The sequence below is a fragment of the Squalius cephalus genome (genome assembly GCF_949319135.1).
Source record: "Squalius cephalus genome assembly, chromosome: 25".
Lineage (NCBI taxonomy): Eukaryota > Metazoa > Chordata > Actinopteri > Cypriniformes > Leuciscidae > Squalius > Squalius cephalus.
In genome coordinates this window covers 10150949-10170961 of record NC_137146.1, presented here as the reverse complement: position 1 = coordinate 10170961, position 20013 = coordinate 10150949, and the positions used below count along the sequence as shown (strand labels likewise).

Below are 20013 nucleotides of genomic sequence, written 5' to 3'. Positions count from 1 at the left end.
GAATATGAAGCATGTGATATTTATATTGGGCCTTACTAAAATGCATAATCGCTTCCCAGTACATGACATCATTTGAAGCCGGTAGAAAATGTCCAGTTCTTATATGAAATGACACTGACATCTGGACAAACAAGGCAAACGTGTAAAAAAAAAAATCTTCCAAGTACACGCATTTTATATTCAGACATAAAACAACGGACTAGGGTAGCAACAAATACATAAATAAATGTTTGATACTATTTTATACAGATAAAGGGTTTAAAAGACTTGGTTGCCATAGTCAACCAGACACCACATAGTTTCAAAATAAATCATACTCCGTTACACACCTATGCATGCCTCGTGTATTTGAGTCATCATGTTATGATTTGCCAGTTTAATTGCCTATCCACCATTCTAAACCAATGGTTGCCTCAATACTTCTAGAACCCACCCATTGTTGGAACATTCTCAATGCCTATTGGCCAATACTGTAAAGACCCGCCCCTCTAACCATGCGAATGCTCCCACACTGTGGAAATGAAAAACCATTGGAAAAACATAAGCTAGGTTACCGCTGGATTCGGTCTGGACAGCATTAGCATAGCACAGCCAGAAAGGTCCACTAGGAAGGTCTGTTACACTACGGTTTACATGGTAAGATATCGATATTTCCCTGTAATGTCCTATTAGGAATCCCGACAATTTTTGTAAACAACTAAGAGCGCGTTTAATACAACGCTGAAACAATAACGCGTGGAGTTTTAGCGCATTTGATAACTGTAATAAAGTTTTGTAGACCGTTCACTTGTCCTCTGTTTGTGACAAATACTCTCGTGCAGGAAATAACATCTAGAAAATGTAGTCATTATTTTTTCCCCAGGCAAATATCAAGGTGAACAATGGCTGTTCGCCACATAGCAACTGTTTAGGAAAGTATGAGTGGAGACTCGTTTGTACAAGATAACTTACTCCTGAAGATCTTAATTAGCTGGTTCTGTTGTGTTTGATCTGAGCTGAACTTTGCAGAAAGGTACAGGATTGGGCAACCCTGGCTTACAGGGATCATAATGTTTTTATGAGTGGAAACCACTGTACTGTATTAAAGATGAGATCATTTAAAATAAAACATGTATGAGCATAAAACATTGTTTTTGTTTAGGTTTTGATCTGAAGATGACTTACACAGATCCTTGATGATGAGATAGATCTGTGACTAAATCACAAGATGAGCGGAAATCATAGACGGATAGAAATGGATCTGGTAAGTGCATGGAATCATATGTACAGCTTTGGCTAATCTCTAATCCTTATAGATGAATGATTTTCTTTATGTCTCTCTTAGGCTTTATCATCATCATCAAAGCCTTATGGGTCATCCCGGAGTATTGTCAGAAGAATTGCCACAAATCTTCCATTGGCGCCTTGTGCTCGTGTCCATTTTCAGGTAAAACATCAGTTTTTGTTAATTCAAATCTTTAACACCCTCCATCTTTGGCCTTCTCAAAGTCTTCAGGTTTCATTTTTCAGTTCTCCCGTACCATAAAATTTCTGGCCTCTTCTCTGCTTTGATTCCATTATTGTGCTGACAATAAACACTGAAATCACAGGGTACTGGCAGCTCACAATATCTAATCTATCCTTTTCCCACTGCATAACCTTTAAATTTACAAGTATGATGACATTTAACCCACCTTGAAACTTGTATTACTGTCTCTGTTTCTCTCTTCTCTGCCCTTCCTTCCAGCTGTCCTGTATGTCAGGAATGCAACATGTCTGCTTTAGGTCAGTTCTCCGGTTCGTTCTTGAAAAATCTAGGCCAATAAGCTTGAAGTGCTTATTTACATATAATACAGATTTCCTCTTCATAAAGAGTTGAATGACACTGTAATGTTCTAATTGCTCATACAGCACTTGGTTTATTGCTAGGTGATATTTAAACCGGTTTGCCTGGTGTTATTTACATTACCGTGCTGTAAAAACATTTTCCGCTTGCTCTGCTGTTGTGGTTCTGACATGGTTTGAGTGTCTGTTTGTCTTTGTTGTGAGACTTGAAGCAGGTGTTGTAATTATTAACTATCCTTTAAACTGTCTTTGGGCCGCGTAGCTTCATCCGTTCACTTCAGGAGTTGGTTTCCTCAACCATTCAAATGGGCCAAATGGCCTTGTGGCCACACTCGCTGATGTGGGCTGGATCGAAAGAGAAGAGAGCGATAGCGCTGGCAGAAATAGGTGAAAAGCATTTCTGAATTGAATTAGGAAACATATAAAAGTTGATGTGTGGTGTTTATCATGTACGTAACTGTATGTCCTGCAGGTTTGAGGCGGATTCTGGGCTGTTTTTTCGCACCCAGCACCGCAGGCCCCTGAGACGCCAGCGGTCGTTACCCAGCTTGCACCAGGCTGAACCTGCGCCACAGAGCCAGACGGTCATCAACGATGAAGCCATTCAGAAGATCAGCGTTCTTGAGACTGAGCTGGCCAAACTCAGAGCGCAGATCGCACTGATAGTTCAGGCACAGGAGCAAAGCGCTCAATCCACAGGTTAGATGGGCAGTTAATGGATGTGTGTGTCCATGGTTTGGAATGCGTGTGTGTGTGTGTTCACTGCTGCTAATGTGTGTGCACTAACTTGGAAAAAGTTGCAGTGTTACTCTAGCATAATAGTATTATTAATATGTTGAAATATATGTATTTATATATATATTTTATATTTGAGCTTTTTTATTTTAAGCATTTATTTTTATATTTAAAGTTTACATCCTAATTTTATCTTTTTTGTCATTTATTTATTTATATATCTATATCTCTCTCTATCTCTCTATCTATCTATCTCTCTATCTATCTCTCTCTCTATCTCTCTATCTCTCTCTATCTCTCTATCTATCTCTCTATCTATCTATCTCTCTATCTATTTAGCTTTACTATAATTTCAGTTGTAGTCTGCTTCAACTTGTTTTAGTTAGTTGCCATATGTAGTTTGTGTGAAACTGATTTTTTAAATAGTTTTAGTTAATAATTACAGCACTGGTTGGTTGTTCTTTATGCCCCAGACTTGTCAACACAAACGCAACACAAACTTTTGAAATATGTCGAGACTACAATTCATAACTTAACGCGAGTACACATCTTACAGAGCAAGTTAAAGTTAGTTAAATGGTCAACATATTTATATTTGCGCAACTGAATAGCACATTTAACATTAAAATAAAAGTTTTTACTCATTTAAAGTCGCAATTTTGGCATAATTTCAGCTCCAGCGCCAGGTGGTCCCCCTGTACCACCAATGGCTCCTCCTCCACCACCCCCTCCTCCTCCTCCATGTCCTGCCCCAGGCATGCAGAGAAGCTATTCCGCCATTGACCTCATCCGAGAGCGCCGTGGGAAAAAAGCGGGGCAGAACACGATACTGGACTCAGAACCCAAAAAGCCAGAGCTTCCCAGCATGCTAGATGTGCTGAAAGACATGGGGAAAGTGAAGCTGCGCTCCGTAAAGAGGCGAGTATTAGTGTTTGTTTTGGTCTGTGATATCATATACAGCTTACCAATAGGGTTAATTTGTCCTTTCGTTCGCAGTCATCAAGAGGACGGCCACACGAAACCCAAACCTGTTGAGCCCACAGACGCTGCAGCGTTAATCGCAGAGGCCCTGAAACGCAAGTTCGCTCACCGCTATCGTAGCGACAGCGAATGTGACGGCAGCTTTAACTTGCCGGCCCCTGAGAATAAGACCCATGTGGAAACTCCGCTGGTAAGAGAAACCACTTGAAATCTTTCTGACGTACGCAGTCTTAATGCTGTAATGATTTTGTGCTTTCCTTTGCAGTTTGGACAGCACATGTTGAAATCAACTGGAAAGAAGAAACTGTTCTAGGATGAGGCTGAGCCACGTTTCTTCGCTGTGGGTTAATGGAGTTAACCTGGTGACTCTTAATTTAGCTAACTTTTCTAGTTAGCTCTTAAATTTTGTTCGTGTTCACTTTTAAGAGAGCATGCACATGCTAAAACACTACGCAGTCAATCTGGTTTCCCTATTGATATTTTTGTCATTTTGCACTTTGAAAAGTTCATCTCTATCAGTACATGTTGTGCCAGTCAGTTACATCAATGCCAGTTACATGGAAAAGTTTTGAGTTCAACAGTGCAAGTATTCGACCTTGTTGAATTCCTCGTTTGAAGGGATAATGTTAAACGAAGGCACCAAAGTGTATAGATGGATTTTTTTTATATATAAGTAGTTTTATGTGTATTTTTAACATCTGTTTGCACAGAAGTTCTTTCTACTTCAAAGGTACAATTCATAATTGCTGAAATTGTAAAATCAGTTTTTTTTCTGTAATGCTGCTACCACTATAACAATTATGAAGCACACTTTTGTGATCATAAATGAGGCTTAGGTGGTGCCGTCAGTAGTATTTGCTCTCTAATGTTGAGAGCTAATTTAAAATGCCTATTTAGGTTGTAATTTATTTTTGGAACATTTAGTTATTTAACCAAATCACTTGAATAATGTAGTTTTGTTTCATGTGAAACCAATGCACAGGATAGTATGTATAACAAGTCTATTGCCATTTAATCATAATTTAGTGTATTATCAGAATTGTGACAGTGTTTGTACCTTTTAAAAGGTTTGTTCTTTTGCACGTTTGACCAAGTCTAGCTGATGTTTGTCAAAAAACCAGTGCATTATATTACAAGATTTCTCATTTCAAGGGTTTATACTGAATTTAAAGGGATAGTTCACCCAAAAATGAAAATTCTGTAATCCTCAAGTTGTTCCAAACTTGAATGTTTTTCTTTCATCTTTTGAACACAAAAGAAGATATTTTGAAGAATGTTTGAAACCAAACAGTTGATGGACCCCATTGACTTCCATAGGTGGGGAAAAATACTATGGAAGTCAATGGGACCATCAACTGTTTGGTTACAAACATTCCTCATATCTTTTGTGTTCAGCAAAAGTAACTCGTACAGGTTTGGAGCAACTTGAGGATCAGTAAATGACAGAATTTTCATTTTTGGGTGAATTATCCCTTTAATGGCCAGCACATAGGAGCAGTACCTCAGCGGAGATGCATTTCGTTCCATTCTAGATTGTGATAATCCAAATTATCACACTATTATTTCACACTACAGAACCATTATGAATGGGCTTTCAGATCTTGAATAAACCTAAAACAATTGGTGTCTTGTCATTTGTGTAATGGTGTTTCTGTTGGGCTATATTTCAACCACAAGATATTCAACACATGATTGGGTCTGGTTTGTACAGAACAGCATGAGCTCATGCCATCCGGTAGAGAAACATTTTGTGAAGATTTATTCATCAAAAACGCAACTGCAACAAGTATGTATCAAAAGGTTATACGGCAAAGCCTTTACAAAATGGCTTGACACATAGGTCGTCTCCCCAAAATGGCTGTTACAACAAACTGTAAACAGTTTTTTTTCTTAAATCAACAGTCTTACAGCACTTACAACAAAAATACAAATCACCTAAAATAAAGCACCTCTTCTCTTTCCGAATATAAAGAGAAGCACACAACTGTCCATTCTGTACAGAATCCAAAACCATACACAAAAAAATGGAATGTTCAGTGTTAAAAATCAAATTAAACCAACTCTCCTCCATACTGTATATTTAAAAAAAAAAAAAAAAAGTCCACGACGAAAGGCAAAGGGTCAGACAGTGCACTAAATGGACAATGTGATGGGTTTAAAATGAAAATGACAGCTGGTTTGGTCACTTAGCTTTGTGCATAGTTTTAAGGCATTGTGTAAGCAGTCTTCCGAAGAGACGAGAGTGGCTTTGAGACATTCTGAGAAGGACTTCTTATCTTCTTTTACAAAATACAGAGGAGAAAGAGAAAGAGGGTGGTGGCTACCTACAAAAGGCACCTGTACGTCCTTGTTTCTCCCAATAAGCAGGCCAGTGAAACCCTGAGCGAAATCCATGGAGAGTCCGTTCAGCTACATGTCCTGTGACAAGATCCTTCTTCCATGGTCGAAAGGGTTCATCTCTGCCACCTTTCACCGAGTGACGTTCCTTCAACACGGGGGCGCTGTCTAAAACAAGGGAGAGAGATGCAATGGCGCACAAATGGCATTCGTATGGCATCTGACGCGTCACACACTGGCGGGGTTGCAGTCTGACAAGATTTTGTTGATCATCAGCAGTAGGTTTCGAACAAAATGTACAAGTGGTTCTTCACATCTGTGCTTAAAAGGCAATAATCACAGAACTAACATGATTCAGTTAAAAAACAACATGTGTAAACAGTCTTCAGAGGCAGCAAAAGGACTGGGCTCTTCACATTTGTATTTTTGTACACAAGGAGGAAGATTGATTTGCAGAAGCACTGGCACACGCTCACACACACGCTCGCACGCATTCAGTTTCACACACATTGTCTCTTGGTGCAGTTGTAAAAACCTCTCCTATAAATACTCAAGGTGTTTCAAATGACTTTCAGAGCAATTCATTGTTTCAAAATGGCACTTTAAAGCCATAGGAGGGGGTTCCTTCCAACCCCACATTCCCTTACAGTCTTTAATCAAAGCATTGGAGCTGAATTAGTAACACCCAAAAAAAAAAAAAAAAAAGGTTAAATAAATAAACCACAATAATTAAAAGGAAACAAAAAAAATGCAGCAGTAGCCAAATGAGGTATCTATGTATTGCTCTATGTCGAAAGGGTAAATGAAATTTAAAATTAAATAAATTAAATCCACAAACAAACGAAAAGAAGAAAACAAATCATCAGTGGTTGTTTGGAGATGGGTGGGCGAGCAACTCAAATGTGACGCAAGATGTTTGGCTGAGGGCAGTAGAGGTGTTCTTCCTGTTGGGGTGTCATGACTCTTGGCTTCCCTGAGATAAGGCTCTGGAACTGGGCTCTTCGGTGGCTCGGGTCGGCTCGGACTCCCCCTCCTCGGAGCTCCCTGACGCCTCGGGCTCCATGGCACTCCAACTGGCCTTGTTCAGGCCCAAATGACCGAGCATGGTCTGAGAGAGCCGCGTGTCTGAAAAACGCGCCCACTCTGCAAACAGAGGCTCCACCACGTATGTCATGAAACCTGGTACCAGAAAAACAGAATCACTAGATCAGCCAGACCTTAGATATAAATAAATATGTTATTATATAATTATTATAATATAATCACATCATTTTCACACACATACATTTTTTTTTTTTTTTTTTTTTTTGAATACAGAATTTTGGATCTCTTTTTATCACTCTATAAATCAAATAATACTGTCATATATAGTATTATATAATACAATAATAATAAAGTAATTAAAATCTACAGATGAAAATAAATAAAGTGTAATAAAATACACTTAAACGTGGATGCAAAATTGAACAAAATCTCAATTGACCAGTGCCTGAAAAAACACGGGTTTTGCCTGAAGTGTCTTGCATTAAATCAATATATAAAATATACAGGCATGTGATCAGCTAAACCATCCCACCCAACATGCAATAATTTTAATTTATTAAGAAACATCTTACTATTGCAATAATACATACTTTTGTACTGTAAAATAAAAATAAAAATTTAATAATAATAATATTATTATATTATATCATAATACAATATATGTTAAAATAAGAGTATTCATTTATTTGTTATTATTATTGTTTGTTAATAATTTATATTATCATTATATCATTTTTTACAGAACAGTAAAATTACAAAACTAACATTTACGGTTCGTTCTTAATTTCTTTGCTTGCAAACGTAAAACCATTGAGCTTTTATTTTGAGCTATTGTATTTACTGTGAAACAGTGCAGTGCTTTACTCTGAAACATGCAGTGCGACATATAAAATATGACAACCATTGCGATTTAATGTTTGCACAAAGCCATATCACATTCTCACTACCATGCATTGGCAAAATGAATTAAAAACCAGGCAACTGGAAAGTAACACGGTTTCAACACTGTTTGGTGCTTTTCTGTCCCGTGAGCTCATGCAGTTTATTTAGTAGCGTTTTCAATCATCATACAGTAAACACCTCCCACCTCAAAAAATTTTTTCTCACATTTATGCAATTCACATGGATCATACTTTTCAGGTCGGAAAAGTACGAAAAAAATTATAATAATCACATCGCTGAATATATTATATTATTTTTCCTCCCAAATTCAGGGTGAGCACTGAAATCACATAAATGATTGTTCCGGTTCTTACCGATTTGAACACTGGCTATGGTGTTGGCTTCACTGTCACACAGTGGACTGATTTCAAGTTTATGCTTCTTTTCAATGTCACCTAAATAAGAAGACAATGTCAAAGCACAAAGATTAACTTTTGAACGCAGTGAACTAGTTGCAAAAGCAAAGAGTTTGGTCATCATGAGTACTTGGGTACCTTGGTGGAAAAACTCCTCTGTGACCTTCTCACTCCACTGTTTGCTGAGCTCCCACGGTCTACATGGGTTACAGATATCTGCACACTTCAGGGCCATCTGGAACATATGAACACATGTGGATTTGTTTTTAAGTGCCTAAAAGTGTCTTTCTTTATTTAAAAATATGGTGCGCAGCCCCTTCTACTTAAAACGGGACTCACACAGATCTTATCACGACAACTTTATTATTATTATAGTAGTAAAAAAAAAAAAAAAAAAAAAAAAAAAAAATTCACTCAAACAATTTTAATAAAAATTATTCTCTTGGTTTTGTTTAATAAAAATAATTAATATTTAAAAGATAATGGTCCTCAGTCAAATGAAAGATTTTGGTAACACTTTACAATAAGGTCCTACTAATAATGAATAAGTATTTATACATTTTTGTTTACATAATTAATTTAAAAAACACAGATTTTATCATTTTTTTTATCAGGTTGATAATAAATGTTGAAATTAGTAATAACTAAAATTAATAAATATTTTAGAATAGATTTTCATTATTAGTTCATGTTAACTAATGGATTCAACTAACGTTAACAAACGCAACCTTTTACAATAAGGTTCCATTAGTTAAGGTTAGTTAATGCATTAACTAATAACAATGAGCAATACATTAGTTACAATACTTATTCATCTTTGTTAACATTAGTAAATAAAAATACAATGTTTTTTGTTGCTTCATGTTAGTTCAGGTTCATTAACCAATGTTAACCGACAGAACATTCGATTTTTATCATGTATTAGTAAAAGTTGAGATTAACATTAACTATGATTAATAAATGCTTTAGAAATATTTTGCATGGTTAGTTCATGTTAACTGATGTAGTTAACTAACATTAACAAATTAAACCTTATTGTAGCTACCGTAAAGTGTAACCCAGGTATTATTTGCAATAATCAATTAAGATATTATGACTTGTTTTAGGAGAATGTATCTTTTCAATTCCTTTAAAGCAAACATCTCAAATGTATTCCAAAAGCCATTTTGGCATATCAGTCGTATATAGAAATATATCTAAACTGTTTTATTTATTTTATTGAGATGGATATTGAATACCAAATTCTCACCTGCAGAGAGAAATGCCGATGAGAAGACTGTCCTAAACACAGGCTGTTCTCATCCAGATGTGTCCTGAACCGGGACAGGTACTCATTCTGTCGGCTGATATCTGTGGCCAGAATCAGTGATCCCAGCTGCCTCTCTATACCCAGACTGTTAGACACCAATTAAAGTCAGTCAATCATAAGTAACAGAAGTCATTTACAAGTCTTTTATACTCTAGGGGTCAAAAAGAGGACGGAAATGAAACGTTTTAAAAAAAAAAGATGGCTTGTTTGTGGTGTAAGAAGCTCTAGGCTGTAAAAGACCTGCAGAGACTGACCTGTCCTCAGCAGGAAGATGTGAAAAGAGATCAGTCTCTCTGAGCAGACCCACTGCAGACCTCCAGTGATGGTTCTCCAGAACTGAGGTATTCTACAGAGCGACACACACACACACACACACACGTCAGTGCTGATCGACTTTGAAATATTTACAAATACGGTAATTTACTTAGAACATAAAGAGGATTGTGGAGCTAATGATATGCTTAAATCCCATTGGATGGTGCTCTAACCCGGTACAAAGCTGCAAGGTAATGGTTGGTTTTGATGAGGAAAGGCTGGTTGACTCCAGGGTGGTCCAGATCGTGTGTGGCCGCTGCCAGCAACCCTAAGAGGATGTCGAATGATGTGAGGGACTGGGCGAGCTGTGAATACAGACACACAGAGACAACCGTAAGGCTGTAAGTACAGTTATGTAAAAAGGGAATAATGGTACATTCAATAAAAGGACAATCACCTTGGGTTCTCTCAGGTAACAGTGCATGGCCTGGGTGACATCAGCAGCATGGACTGCATTATGGTAAGGGTTTTGATTGTGGTAGTCTTCTTGAACCAGAACTTGAAACCAGAGGACAACGTTTTATCAAAGTAATTCAGCAAGATTAGTACATGTCAGTATATTAGGGCTGCAGCATTTCACTAAAATCGATGATGACAATAATCAACAACAAATTTCATTAGTTGGATCAGAAACATTTCGGTATTTTTACAATACCAATTTTTTTTTAAATATATAATTCATACATTTTTATAATAATAAAAAGAAAACAATAATAATAATAATAATAATAATAATAATAATAATAATAAGTATAAATGGTGGAGGTCACAGCCAAACCAAGTTTGTTCAAAGTATGGAAGGACTTTATATTAGATGCTTCAAAAAAACTCATAACCAAAACATTTAATAAGTAGTTCAGATGTTTTTCTTAGCACATAACCTTGACATTTTATTGATTATATTCTTGAAAATATTACACATTCATTATAAAATGGAAAATAAAAGTATTTCCATTTTGCAAAAAAGTTGTTGATAAACTACATTATTATTATTATTATTATTATTATTATATTATAATATATAAATAAGATTTAAACATTATGGTTATTTTTTTAGCAAATGTTGACTAAAATATTTCTTGAATGAAAAATAAATGTATAAATAAAAAAAGTCTAATATTTTGAATTAATCATGTTGTCAAATATTGCATTTAGGTTTAAAATAAAAGATATTTCGCTGAAATGTTACATAACACATTTTTTATTAAAACAATAATTACAAAAGTGTTAAAACACCTGCAATTAAGTTCATATACATTCATACATTTATATTTGTTTTACAGCCTTCCATTTGCACACTGTTTATAGCAGATTACTATGCAAAATGTGTAAAGTATTTTCAATAAAATAATTTTTTTTTTAAATAACATAAAAACGGAAAAAAAAAATCAAATTAATTGATCAAAAAGGTAGTTAGTATCAGCCCTAAAGCATTTTTATTCTAAAAAAGAAATTAAAAACACTTACCTAGAAATCGACGCACTTTAACCATGTCTAACTGGAAGAGCTCGATGAGGCCATACTGGTTCAGCAAATGAAATGTCAAGAAGACGAGACTGTTTCCTTAAAAACAACAAACAGCACAAGAGGAATGAGGGCATGGGCAAGGCAATGCTTCATCCTCAATATTGCACATGCATTATTCAACCAGCAGGTGGCAGTGTTCACAACAAAAAGTTAAGTATTTACACACTGAATTGCTATAGTGGAGGGAAAGCACAACACACACACGCACGCACGCACACAAAAACAGAAAATATTTACCATTTGTAAGTCTGTCAAAGAGGAATATGTCAAAATTCCAGGATCCAACCTTTTCAAGCATACACTGTGAGAAAATGACAGTGAGCACAGATGAAAAATCAAGAACTTATTTTAAAAACACTACAAATATTGAATATTCAGGGTAAATTAAAGTCACTCACTGCATCTGAAATTGAATACTTCCCTACACTATAGGATGCGAAAAACAATATGACGAAAAAAGTAGTATGTCCGAATTCACAGTATTCGGTGAAAAGTACCCAATGACCTCCTACTACTTCCAGCAATACTCTGAAGCACGCATTCGACGGACACTTCACTATCCCATGAGGCCACGGGAGAGGATTTGCAAAAGCTAATGAAGCTATGCAACTGATGAAGGTAGGTCATGTGACTAACAACATGGTGGAAGTAGTACATCTAAATTTCATTCATACTACCTATATTCATTCTAAGTTTAAATTCAAATGTAGTACAGACAGCATGCGATTTCGGACGCAGTGTTTTTAGCACAGTGTGTGTTTGTGATCCCATACCTTGGCTTGACCGCAGTAGTCCTCATCCAGGATATGGAGGGTGTTGAGGTGTGGCGCTCCTCGTAGCAGACGTGACGAAAGCAGGTGTCGCTGGAAACTAAAGAGCCTCCGGATTCTCCGAGCTGGAATCGACCCTGCTGACTCAGCACGGGCTGTGCACACACACACACACACACACACACACACACACACAGAAAAGAGAGCATGGAAATTCCATGATGCAAGATGCCGGATTCTCAATAATTAGGCTGATAAATTAGCATCTTCAATAATTAGTCTGAAACTGCCTTCACATTTTTAGCATTTAGTGTCTTTAGCTTTGGTTCCTGTCAAAATCACCGCCCCAGCCCAGCCCCCATGACTGGAACACCTGCTATTTTAAAGTTTGGTTGCTATCGTTGCGATTGTGCTGCTCAGGCAGCCTACGAGAGGTCACGCCTGACCGAAACACAAAAGGCAAGAACAGTCCGAAGAGAGTCTTTAAAACAGTGTTTCATTTCACCATCACAAAAACGCAACAAATCTTTCAATGTGCCCTGTGTACATGCTCCTAAATTCAGCTCACCTAGTGTCAACACAGACAGAGGGACATATGCACCACGAGAACTGCGTGTGCAAGGCTTAGCCTTCCCTTGGCCACGGACTTGAGCCTAACGTGGTGTTTTCTCACTCAAACCACTGCCTGCTGCTGCTTCTGATTGCTTTTAGAGGGAAAAGCTGCTCATAACTGCTGGTCTAGGATCAGTTTCTCCGTAATAATAGCATGTCGGCAAGCGATCCAGTGCGTATCCGTGTTTGCGCTCTGGAGACCGGCAAAGGTTTCTATTTACGTGTTTTTGCAGCGTTGAGCAATGTAGCCAATCACTGAAGTATTTGTAGACTTTTTTAACGCAATGGCCAATCACAGGTGTTTAAAGGCCCCCTGAAATATTTTTTTTAGTTTTTTTAGCTTTTAGTATGAATATGTTAGCCTTAAGGTTATGAATAAGCTGGTGTGTTCCAAAACAATAACAAAATTCACATTTAGGAGATATAAGCATTCAAAACTTAGTCTCTCACTCACGCTAAAATGGATCACGGATTTTTATGACATCACAGCGGACGTCAGCTTCTCGTCACATCTTCTGTCCAATCAAATGCTCTCTAGAATCTAAAGCAGGGTTCACCAATCTCGGTCCTGGAGGGCCGCTGTCCTGCAGAGTTTAGCTCCAACCAGCTCCAACACACCTGTTTGAAAGTTTCTAGTATGCCTAATGAGACCTTGATTAGCTGGTTCAGGTGTGTTTAATTGGGGTTGGAGCTAAACTCTGCAGGACAGCGGCCCTCCAGGACCGAGATTGGTGAACCCTGATCTAAAGCGTCCCGCTCCCTATGCTATAAATACCACCTGGCCAAAGCGACCATTGACACGTCACGGAGCAATATGGGTTGGAGATGGGAACTGTACGTTGGTTTATTCACACCTCTACTATTGAATCCAACGTATCATCAGCGCTCTGATTCGCTTCCATGGTGCTGTCAAGTACGACTTGCAGTCTGTGAGGTAAACTAAATGCTATTGGCTATTTGAAAAAGGGGAAGGAGCCATTAAATATGTCCTGCCTTAGCTTCCTGTTTCAGTGGAAATTACATCAACGCATCATACAAAGCTGCGCGTTCAGTGGGCCTTTAAGTTAGGATCCACTTTCCACTCAAAATTTTTGTTCTGCACACTCGCAAATCCTCCAATTTTAACAAAGTGTTGACATGTAAATAAGAGATCCATTGTGCAATGTAGACACCTTCCTTTATTATAACGAAACTTCGTGAGATCGAATCATGGTGATGAACTAAGATAAGTGACAGCTATTTAGTGATTATAAAGGGACCGCTCTTTGCACACTTTTCTACGCGATATATAGTTCAGAATTAGAATAAACGTACGCTCAAAAGAACTCAAACTATTCACTTTACTCATGTGCAGTGTGTTATGGGATGAGTAGCTCATTGACTAATTTCAGAACCGGTTTAAAGATTCAAACACTTTCAAATACCTATGGAGAAAATGAAAACTTTCAGAACAAAGCGTCCCTGTAGCACTCTGCTCCACAGAGGTAGGAATGTGTGCGTGTGCTGGACGGTCTTAATTTGGTACTTACAGTGCAAAGTGCGGAAATCGACGCCCAGGTATGGGTGCGAGCCTCTTCGTTCAGGTTCAAAGCCTACCTGACTTCTCACTCTCACATCTCCTAGAAGGCATCAACACACAGGTCCTCAAGACATTTGTTTGCAAACACAACGTACAGCAGGTTACAGGCCTGGCTACAGGGGGACAGAGACACAGACATACACACACCGCTGATGGATGTGGAAAAGGGAAAGACAGGGGGACAAGACCATGCATCGCCATGCCAGAGGGACTTATGCATTAGTATTCAGACGGCTAGGAGCAAAGGAGGACGCATGGAAGAAAGACAAGCTTGTGCTTCAGCCCAGGACAGAATGGAGAGGAAATCAGAGGGACTTCAACGAGGCTGGCCAAAGCTCTAAAGTCACATCTGTTAAAAAGTCATTCAATAGGCCTTTTCATCAAACTCTGGCTGTGTGTGTGTGTATTTGCATGGAGAGGGAGAAGGAGGGGGGGACGCATAAACTTTTACTGAGTAATGGCAGCCTCCGACATGTCAGTCACTACTGATTGGAGTTCATGTGCAGTAAAAAAGTAGTCAACGTGTAAATAAGTCAAACAAATAATAAAACAGCCTCCCACCAGTATATTTACTTACTTGAAAACAGCTGTTTGAATATTACACAAGCCCCTATCAAAATACCAAAACTGTGAATTACAATTACATAAAAAACACTATTAAAATGAATAAGACAAACATGAGTTTTAAAAGAAACAGAAAAAAACCAAAACAGTAATAGATACGGACCGACCTTACAAGTGTGTAGCACAATTGCACACATGCAACAGGCGAATCAGACATTTAAATAAATAAATAAAAACAGACGGAAGCTATTCGGACATGCAGAAGAAAAGCCGCAGAGGTCGAGGAAGCAAGACCACATCCAAATTATGGAACCGAAAGCGCGCTCTTTTGTTTTGCGCCCAAACCTCTCGTACGCAACCAGAACTCATCTCCTGACCCACAAATATAATTAGAAGACATTTTAACGTGAGAAATGCCACTGATTGCACTGTGCCCACTGATGCAGGTCTTTAAGGAGGAATGGTGTGGAAGAGTTATTAAAGGGATAGGCCGTGAAAGCGAGTGAGCGGGGGGGGGGGGTTTGTCTCTCCTGGTGGTGAGAGGTGTTGGTTCATACCTGGTGTAAACACGAATGAGGGTTTGATTGTTTTGTTTGTCACAGCTTAAAAACAAAACAAAAAAAGAAATTACGATCAAATATTAGGTCAGGGTTAGCTTTACTGGGTTTTTGGCTACATGCTGATGTTACTGAACGTGAAGATACTCCAGGTTAAGATGTGTCGCTAATTCATGGTACAGTGACAGAAAGCAAAGCAGTCATACGGAAGTGGTAAACTCTAGTCTGATTGTGTAAACGCCAGTCAATCGGATTTAATGTGTGTGAAACCACCGCATTCTGGCGTGATGTGTATCATTTCTGATGCGTTTCATCCCAAAAGGGTGATTGCTCGAGGATGAATCGCATAGAACACATTTGGTGTACTGTACACAAAGTTTTTAAGATTTGTTAGGGATGCACAGATACTGAAATTCTGAGAATTATTCTTATATTATAAAACTATAACATTGTTAAAGGGATAGTTCACTGAAAAAAGAAAATTCAAGCCATCCCTGATGTATATAACTTTTTTTCTTCCGATAAACGAACAAATTTCTATGAGTCCACATAATGCCGTAGAATGGGTGTCGCTTGGTTGACGCTTAAAAAACAACATAGCGATCGTGACTGTAATCCATACAACCTCAGTGGATGATTCAATGTCTTTTGAAGTGAAATGTGTAAGAATACTACAAATCATCACCAGTTTTCTGTCATACAAGTGTTCAAGAGTTACATTTCTGTCAAACTGAACTTGTAAACACGCCTAGGACAATTGGCTGGAAATGATGGTGTATAGTTAAAAGAGTTTAAAATAAGTATTCTTACATTCGCCAATAATTATTTAATTAATTCAGCAAAACATTACATGGACGCACAGAGATTGATTATTTTCCTTAAAATCTTAATTTGCGTTTATCTGAAGAAAGTCAGTCATATACATCTGGGATGGCATGAGTGTGAGTAAATCATGAGAGATTTTTCATGTTAGGGTGAAACTATCCTTTAAAAAAAATAAAAAAAATAAGCACGACTGTTACATGCACACGGCAACTCTCCGACATGCACAGTTAGAGAAAGTGCTCTTGAAGGCTTACATATTTGTGCCATAATTTATTGCCATCTCTTTAAATTAGGAAAACTTCATTTAAAAATATATCCGATAACCAGGTGATAAATATACAATAATTACCAAACAAAATGAACATAAAAAGAGTAATAGAAACTGATTCCAGGTGATATATAAATGCAGAAATATGTGCAGTTTGCTTCCGTTTCATTTCCCACCCCATCTACTTCTTTAAATTATTTCCACATGCATTTTGCCGTCCATTCACAATACTTCTGCATTTAAAAAATACCAAAGCAATACTAAAAGTTTCACCTGTGCCGATAAATGTGATGATATACTGCAATATAACTACTCTTTTAACAGTATCTTTGTCTAGTTTCCCCATAAGCTGTCTAAATATCCTTAAAAACGAGATGGATTTACTTGAAATCAAAATGGCCAAACATAAAACAATGACTACAAGCATGAACCTAAAATGCTTCATAGGTTAATCTGACATTGGATTACGTAAATTTTTCGATTTGCAGTTTGTTCATATGCAGCATTTAAACATCAGGCCTTTTCAGTTCTGTCCTATAACCTCAAAGGGTCCCCAGGGTCAGCAATCAGGCAGAGCCAGGGTTTGATAAGTATTAAATCAAAGAAAATTTCAGGGAAACACTAAGCAATTCCCAGTCGAGGAATGACTTAAGCTGTGGATGTAATGACGAGATTATCAGCGGCTTTTTGACTGATGTTTGAGGCTCTTCATCCCCTCTGTTACACAATCTGGCGTATAATGTGCTGCGCTCAGTAACTTCCAGTGCAGAGTGGTACATCTACCCTGTGTCTGCATTTGTTTACAGGTTGAGTGTGTGTGTGTGTGTGTGTGTGTGTGTAGACAGGGAAGATGGTGCTTACCTAGCATGCGAATATACAGAGCTGTTTGATCAGAGCTGTCATAGGAGATTGCTCCGCGTCTCTGTGGGGGAAGAGATGCAGATGAACATCAGTATTTGCATTTACTCAAACACGTGGGAAAAAACTAATATAAAAGCCAAATGCTCAACAGTGTATATTCAAATAAGGCTCAAATAACCACCAAAACTTCAAGAAAGAAAATCAGCTATTGTTTATTTTCTTTTATACATTGTCATATTTTGCTGCTCTTTGAAACCATCAGTCATCTGACACGCCTTAAATTTTTATAAAAAAATCCCATGCAAATATGCTTTTATAATATACATTTACAACCGATTTAATGTAAATGGGATTTTAAAAAGGGAAAAAGATGGTTTTAAAGCGCCATGACAAATAGAAACAGCACACAGATAAACAATCCAAACTTCCTTATGAAAAATTCAATATCATGGTATAAGACTGATAATCATTTATTAGCATGGTAACAAACAAAGTGCCGTAACAACAACATTTCAGTAATAAATATCTACAAGTATGCTATTGAACACACCGATATTGATAATCCACTAATTATTTTATATTACTATTATTTTATAAACACTGATCAATGGCTGATATTAAAATAGTGTATTATTTTGTATAAATAAATTGACTAAAAACAGCATCAATTAAATGAAATACAACATTAAAACATACAGTATGAAAAACAGTATGATGTTCATTTGTTTTTTGTTTTCCTAACATTTTATTTACTGCTATTTACAGTGTTACTAAATTCTAAGGTGTCTTTTAAAGATGAACTTTAAGGGAACATTAGATGGCAGCAAAGGTAATCTCAATGTAAAAATAAGAAGAAAAAAAACATGTACATCTAAATATCCAATAGAGTATTCCTAAACACACTTCTTTGTTAATATATATATATATATATATATATATATATATAGTTATATATATATATACACACATACACACACAAATATCAGATTAAAACAATGGCATGAGGCCTCACTTCAAGTATCTATTCAAGTTCTTTAATTATTCAAGTAGTCATGTAAATGAAAGAGTGTGATAGTTGCCCCATATCTCTAATATCTCTACCTCTAATATGAGTGATTGGCCAATCTGTGACTCAATCCTTCTATAATCACGTGAGGGAAACGCACATGCTGGAGGGTTAAACGTGAGCTCAACTCTGTTACCAGCCCAGCCTCCAGTGCGCACACACACACACGCTGCAATTTCCCAGCAGCAAGAGGAAGCTGGAGCGGAGAAGCTTGCTTCACTGAATTAAGCGTGCATCATCTGTCCAGTGTAATCTGTTCTCCTGTTCATTACACTTCCATACAGGGCCATTCAGAGATTAATTCATGAACAGAGTCGCACCACTGCTCATTATGCAGATGCGAGCGTGATTGGCCGCCCGAGAGCGGTGGGCGGAGCATTCCCTGCCCACAGTACTCCAAAGAGGCCTTTGTGTGCCGAACACGTAGTTTTCGCACTTGTCGTTTCTTAAAGGTAGCACAGGTTTATCTTTTAAGATGTTACAGACACTGCTAGCACAAAGCACAACTAGAGGACAGCATAAGGGCTTGTAATAAAACGCTTTGTGAGAGAAAGAGAGGACTTGATGAATACGTCAACCTTTCTCTGTCATATTTTCTTTGTCTCTGGCAAGTAGTCATCCATGTGAACTCAAAAAAACATGCATAAATGAGAAGATGAGAAGGAGAAAGGTTCACTGTGAAAACACAAGACCTGGCACATCTTGTGCCGCCATATACCCAAAAAGAACCCGTGCATACGCAGACAAAGACAAGCACTTCAGCGCAGCTTTTAGATGGCTGGTCAGGGTGTCCCCAGATGGCATACAATTCAGTTTCTGACGTCAATGGACTGAACCAATTTGCATACTTGATTTTTATCCATTAACAGCCCTCCCGCGCCTCGAGCCTCTGCCCAATAAAACTGCAAATGCACAAAACTAGAGGACTGTCACTAAAACTGGAAGATGTAGATGAAGAACCTTCGACGATATATCTCAACGTTTATATTCAGGTTTTCTGTCCAGTTGTTTCAATCAAACAGCTATTGTTGCCAAGTGCATTCAATATATTTTGCAAGTAAAAATATATTAAAAAACAAAAACAAAATAAAGCTAATAAATACATCAAATAATGTTTAATCATTTAGTCAAAATCCCACTGTTCTTACTAATATGAATCAATATAATCATACATATTAGAAACAGCAATATTTACCAAAATACTTATACAAAAACATTTTAGTACATGAAAAATGTCAGAAATCAGAGAGAGATTTAATACCACACCAAAAATGAATATTCTAATCGACATTCAGCTTTATTTCAAAAGTGAAAATATAAATATAAGTACACACACACACACACACACACACACACACAGAGTATCACACTAATGGCATGTAGCCATTAAAACCCTACACATGACTGCGAGAAGCAACTACAAAGATGATTTTAGCACAATATGCTCATGTAATCCTGTGGCAAAATGCATTTATTAAAAATGAAAGACAGAGGGTCCGGTAAGCTCCAGGCAGCACTATTCGGTCAGGGTATTAACGCTG

At 37.5% G+C, this 20013-nt stretch overlaps 2 protein-coding genes across 16 annotated transcripts in view; one reads left to right on the top strand and one right to left on the bottom strand.

Annotated features, from left to right (window-relative positions):
- The first annotated feature begins 504 nt into the window (after positions 1 to 504).
- On the top strand, positions 505 to 4633 carry mtfr1 (mitochondrial fission regulator 1). 2 transcript variants are annotated; one of them, XM_079862535.1, is made up of 8 exons: positions 505 to 636; positions 1142 to 1243; positions 1325 to 1426; positions 2087 to 2211; positions 2297 to 2523; positions 3234 to 3477; positions 3556 to 3730; positions 3806 to 4633. In XM_079862535.1, exons 2-8 carry the CDS (start codon positions 1208 to 1210, stop codon positions 3851 to 3853), a joined length of 957 nt encoding a protein of 318 aa, XP_079718661.1. In that variant the 5' UTR covers positions 505 to 636; positions 1142 to 1207; the 3' UTR covers positions 3854 to 4633. The 2 variants fall into 2 exon arrangements, with proteins under 2 accessions (XP_079718661.1, XP_079718660.1); XM_079862534.1 differs by having other exon boundaries at positions 550 to 636; positions 3234 to 3730.
- A 1176-nt stretch (positions 4634 to 5809) lies between these two features.
- pde7a (phosphodiesterase 7A) overlaps positions 5810 to 20013 on the bottom strand; it is a 31269-nt gene continuing 17065 nt past the window's right edge. For 3 of the 14 annotated variants that reach the window (XM_079862517.1, XM_079862519.1, XM_079862528.1), the window contains exons 2-14: positions 17407 to 17467; positions 15453 to 15497; positions 14282 to 14371; positions 12144 to 12295; positions 11608 to 11671; positions 11311 to 11406; positions 10241 to 10341; positions 10017 to 10148; positions 9783 to 9874; positions 9469 to 9613; positions 8358 to 8454; positions 8178 to 8258; positions 5810 to 7056 (exon numbers count right to left, since the gene is read on the bottom strand). In XM_079862517.1, the coding sequence (XP_079718643.1) occupies positions 6833 to 7056; positions 8178 to 8258; positions 8358 to 8454; positions 9469 to 9613; positions 9783 to 9874; positions 10017 to 10148; positions 10241 to 10341; positions 11311 to 11406; positions 11608 to 11671; positions 12144 to 12295; positions 14282 to 14371; positions 15453 to 15497; positions 17407 to 17467 (1380 nt within the window). In that variant the 3' untranslated portion in view covers positions 5810 to 6832. Of the gene's footprint in view, positions 7057 to 8177; positions 8259 to 8357; positions 8455 to 9468; positions 9614 to 9782; positions 9875 to 10016; positions 10149 to 10240; positions 10342 to 11310; positions 11407 to 11607; positions 11672 to 12143; positions 12296 to 14281; positions 14372 to 14908; positions 14942 to 15452; positions 15498 to 17406; positions 17468 to 20013 lie in introns of all 14 variants that reach the window. The other 11 variants (XM_079862526.1, XM_079862521.1, XM_079862530.1 and 8 more) reach the window with 6 other exon arrangements.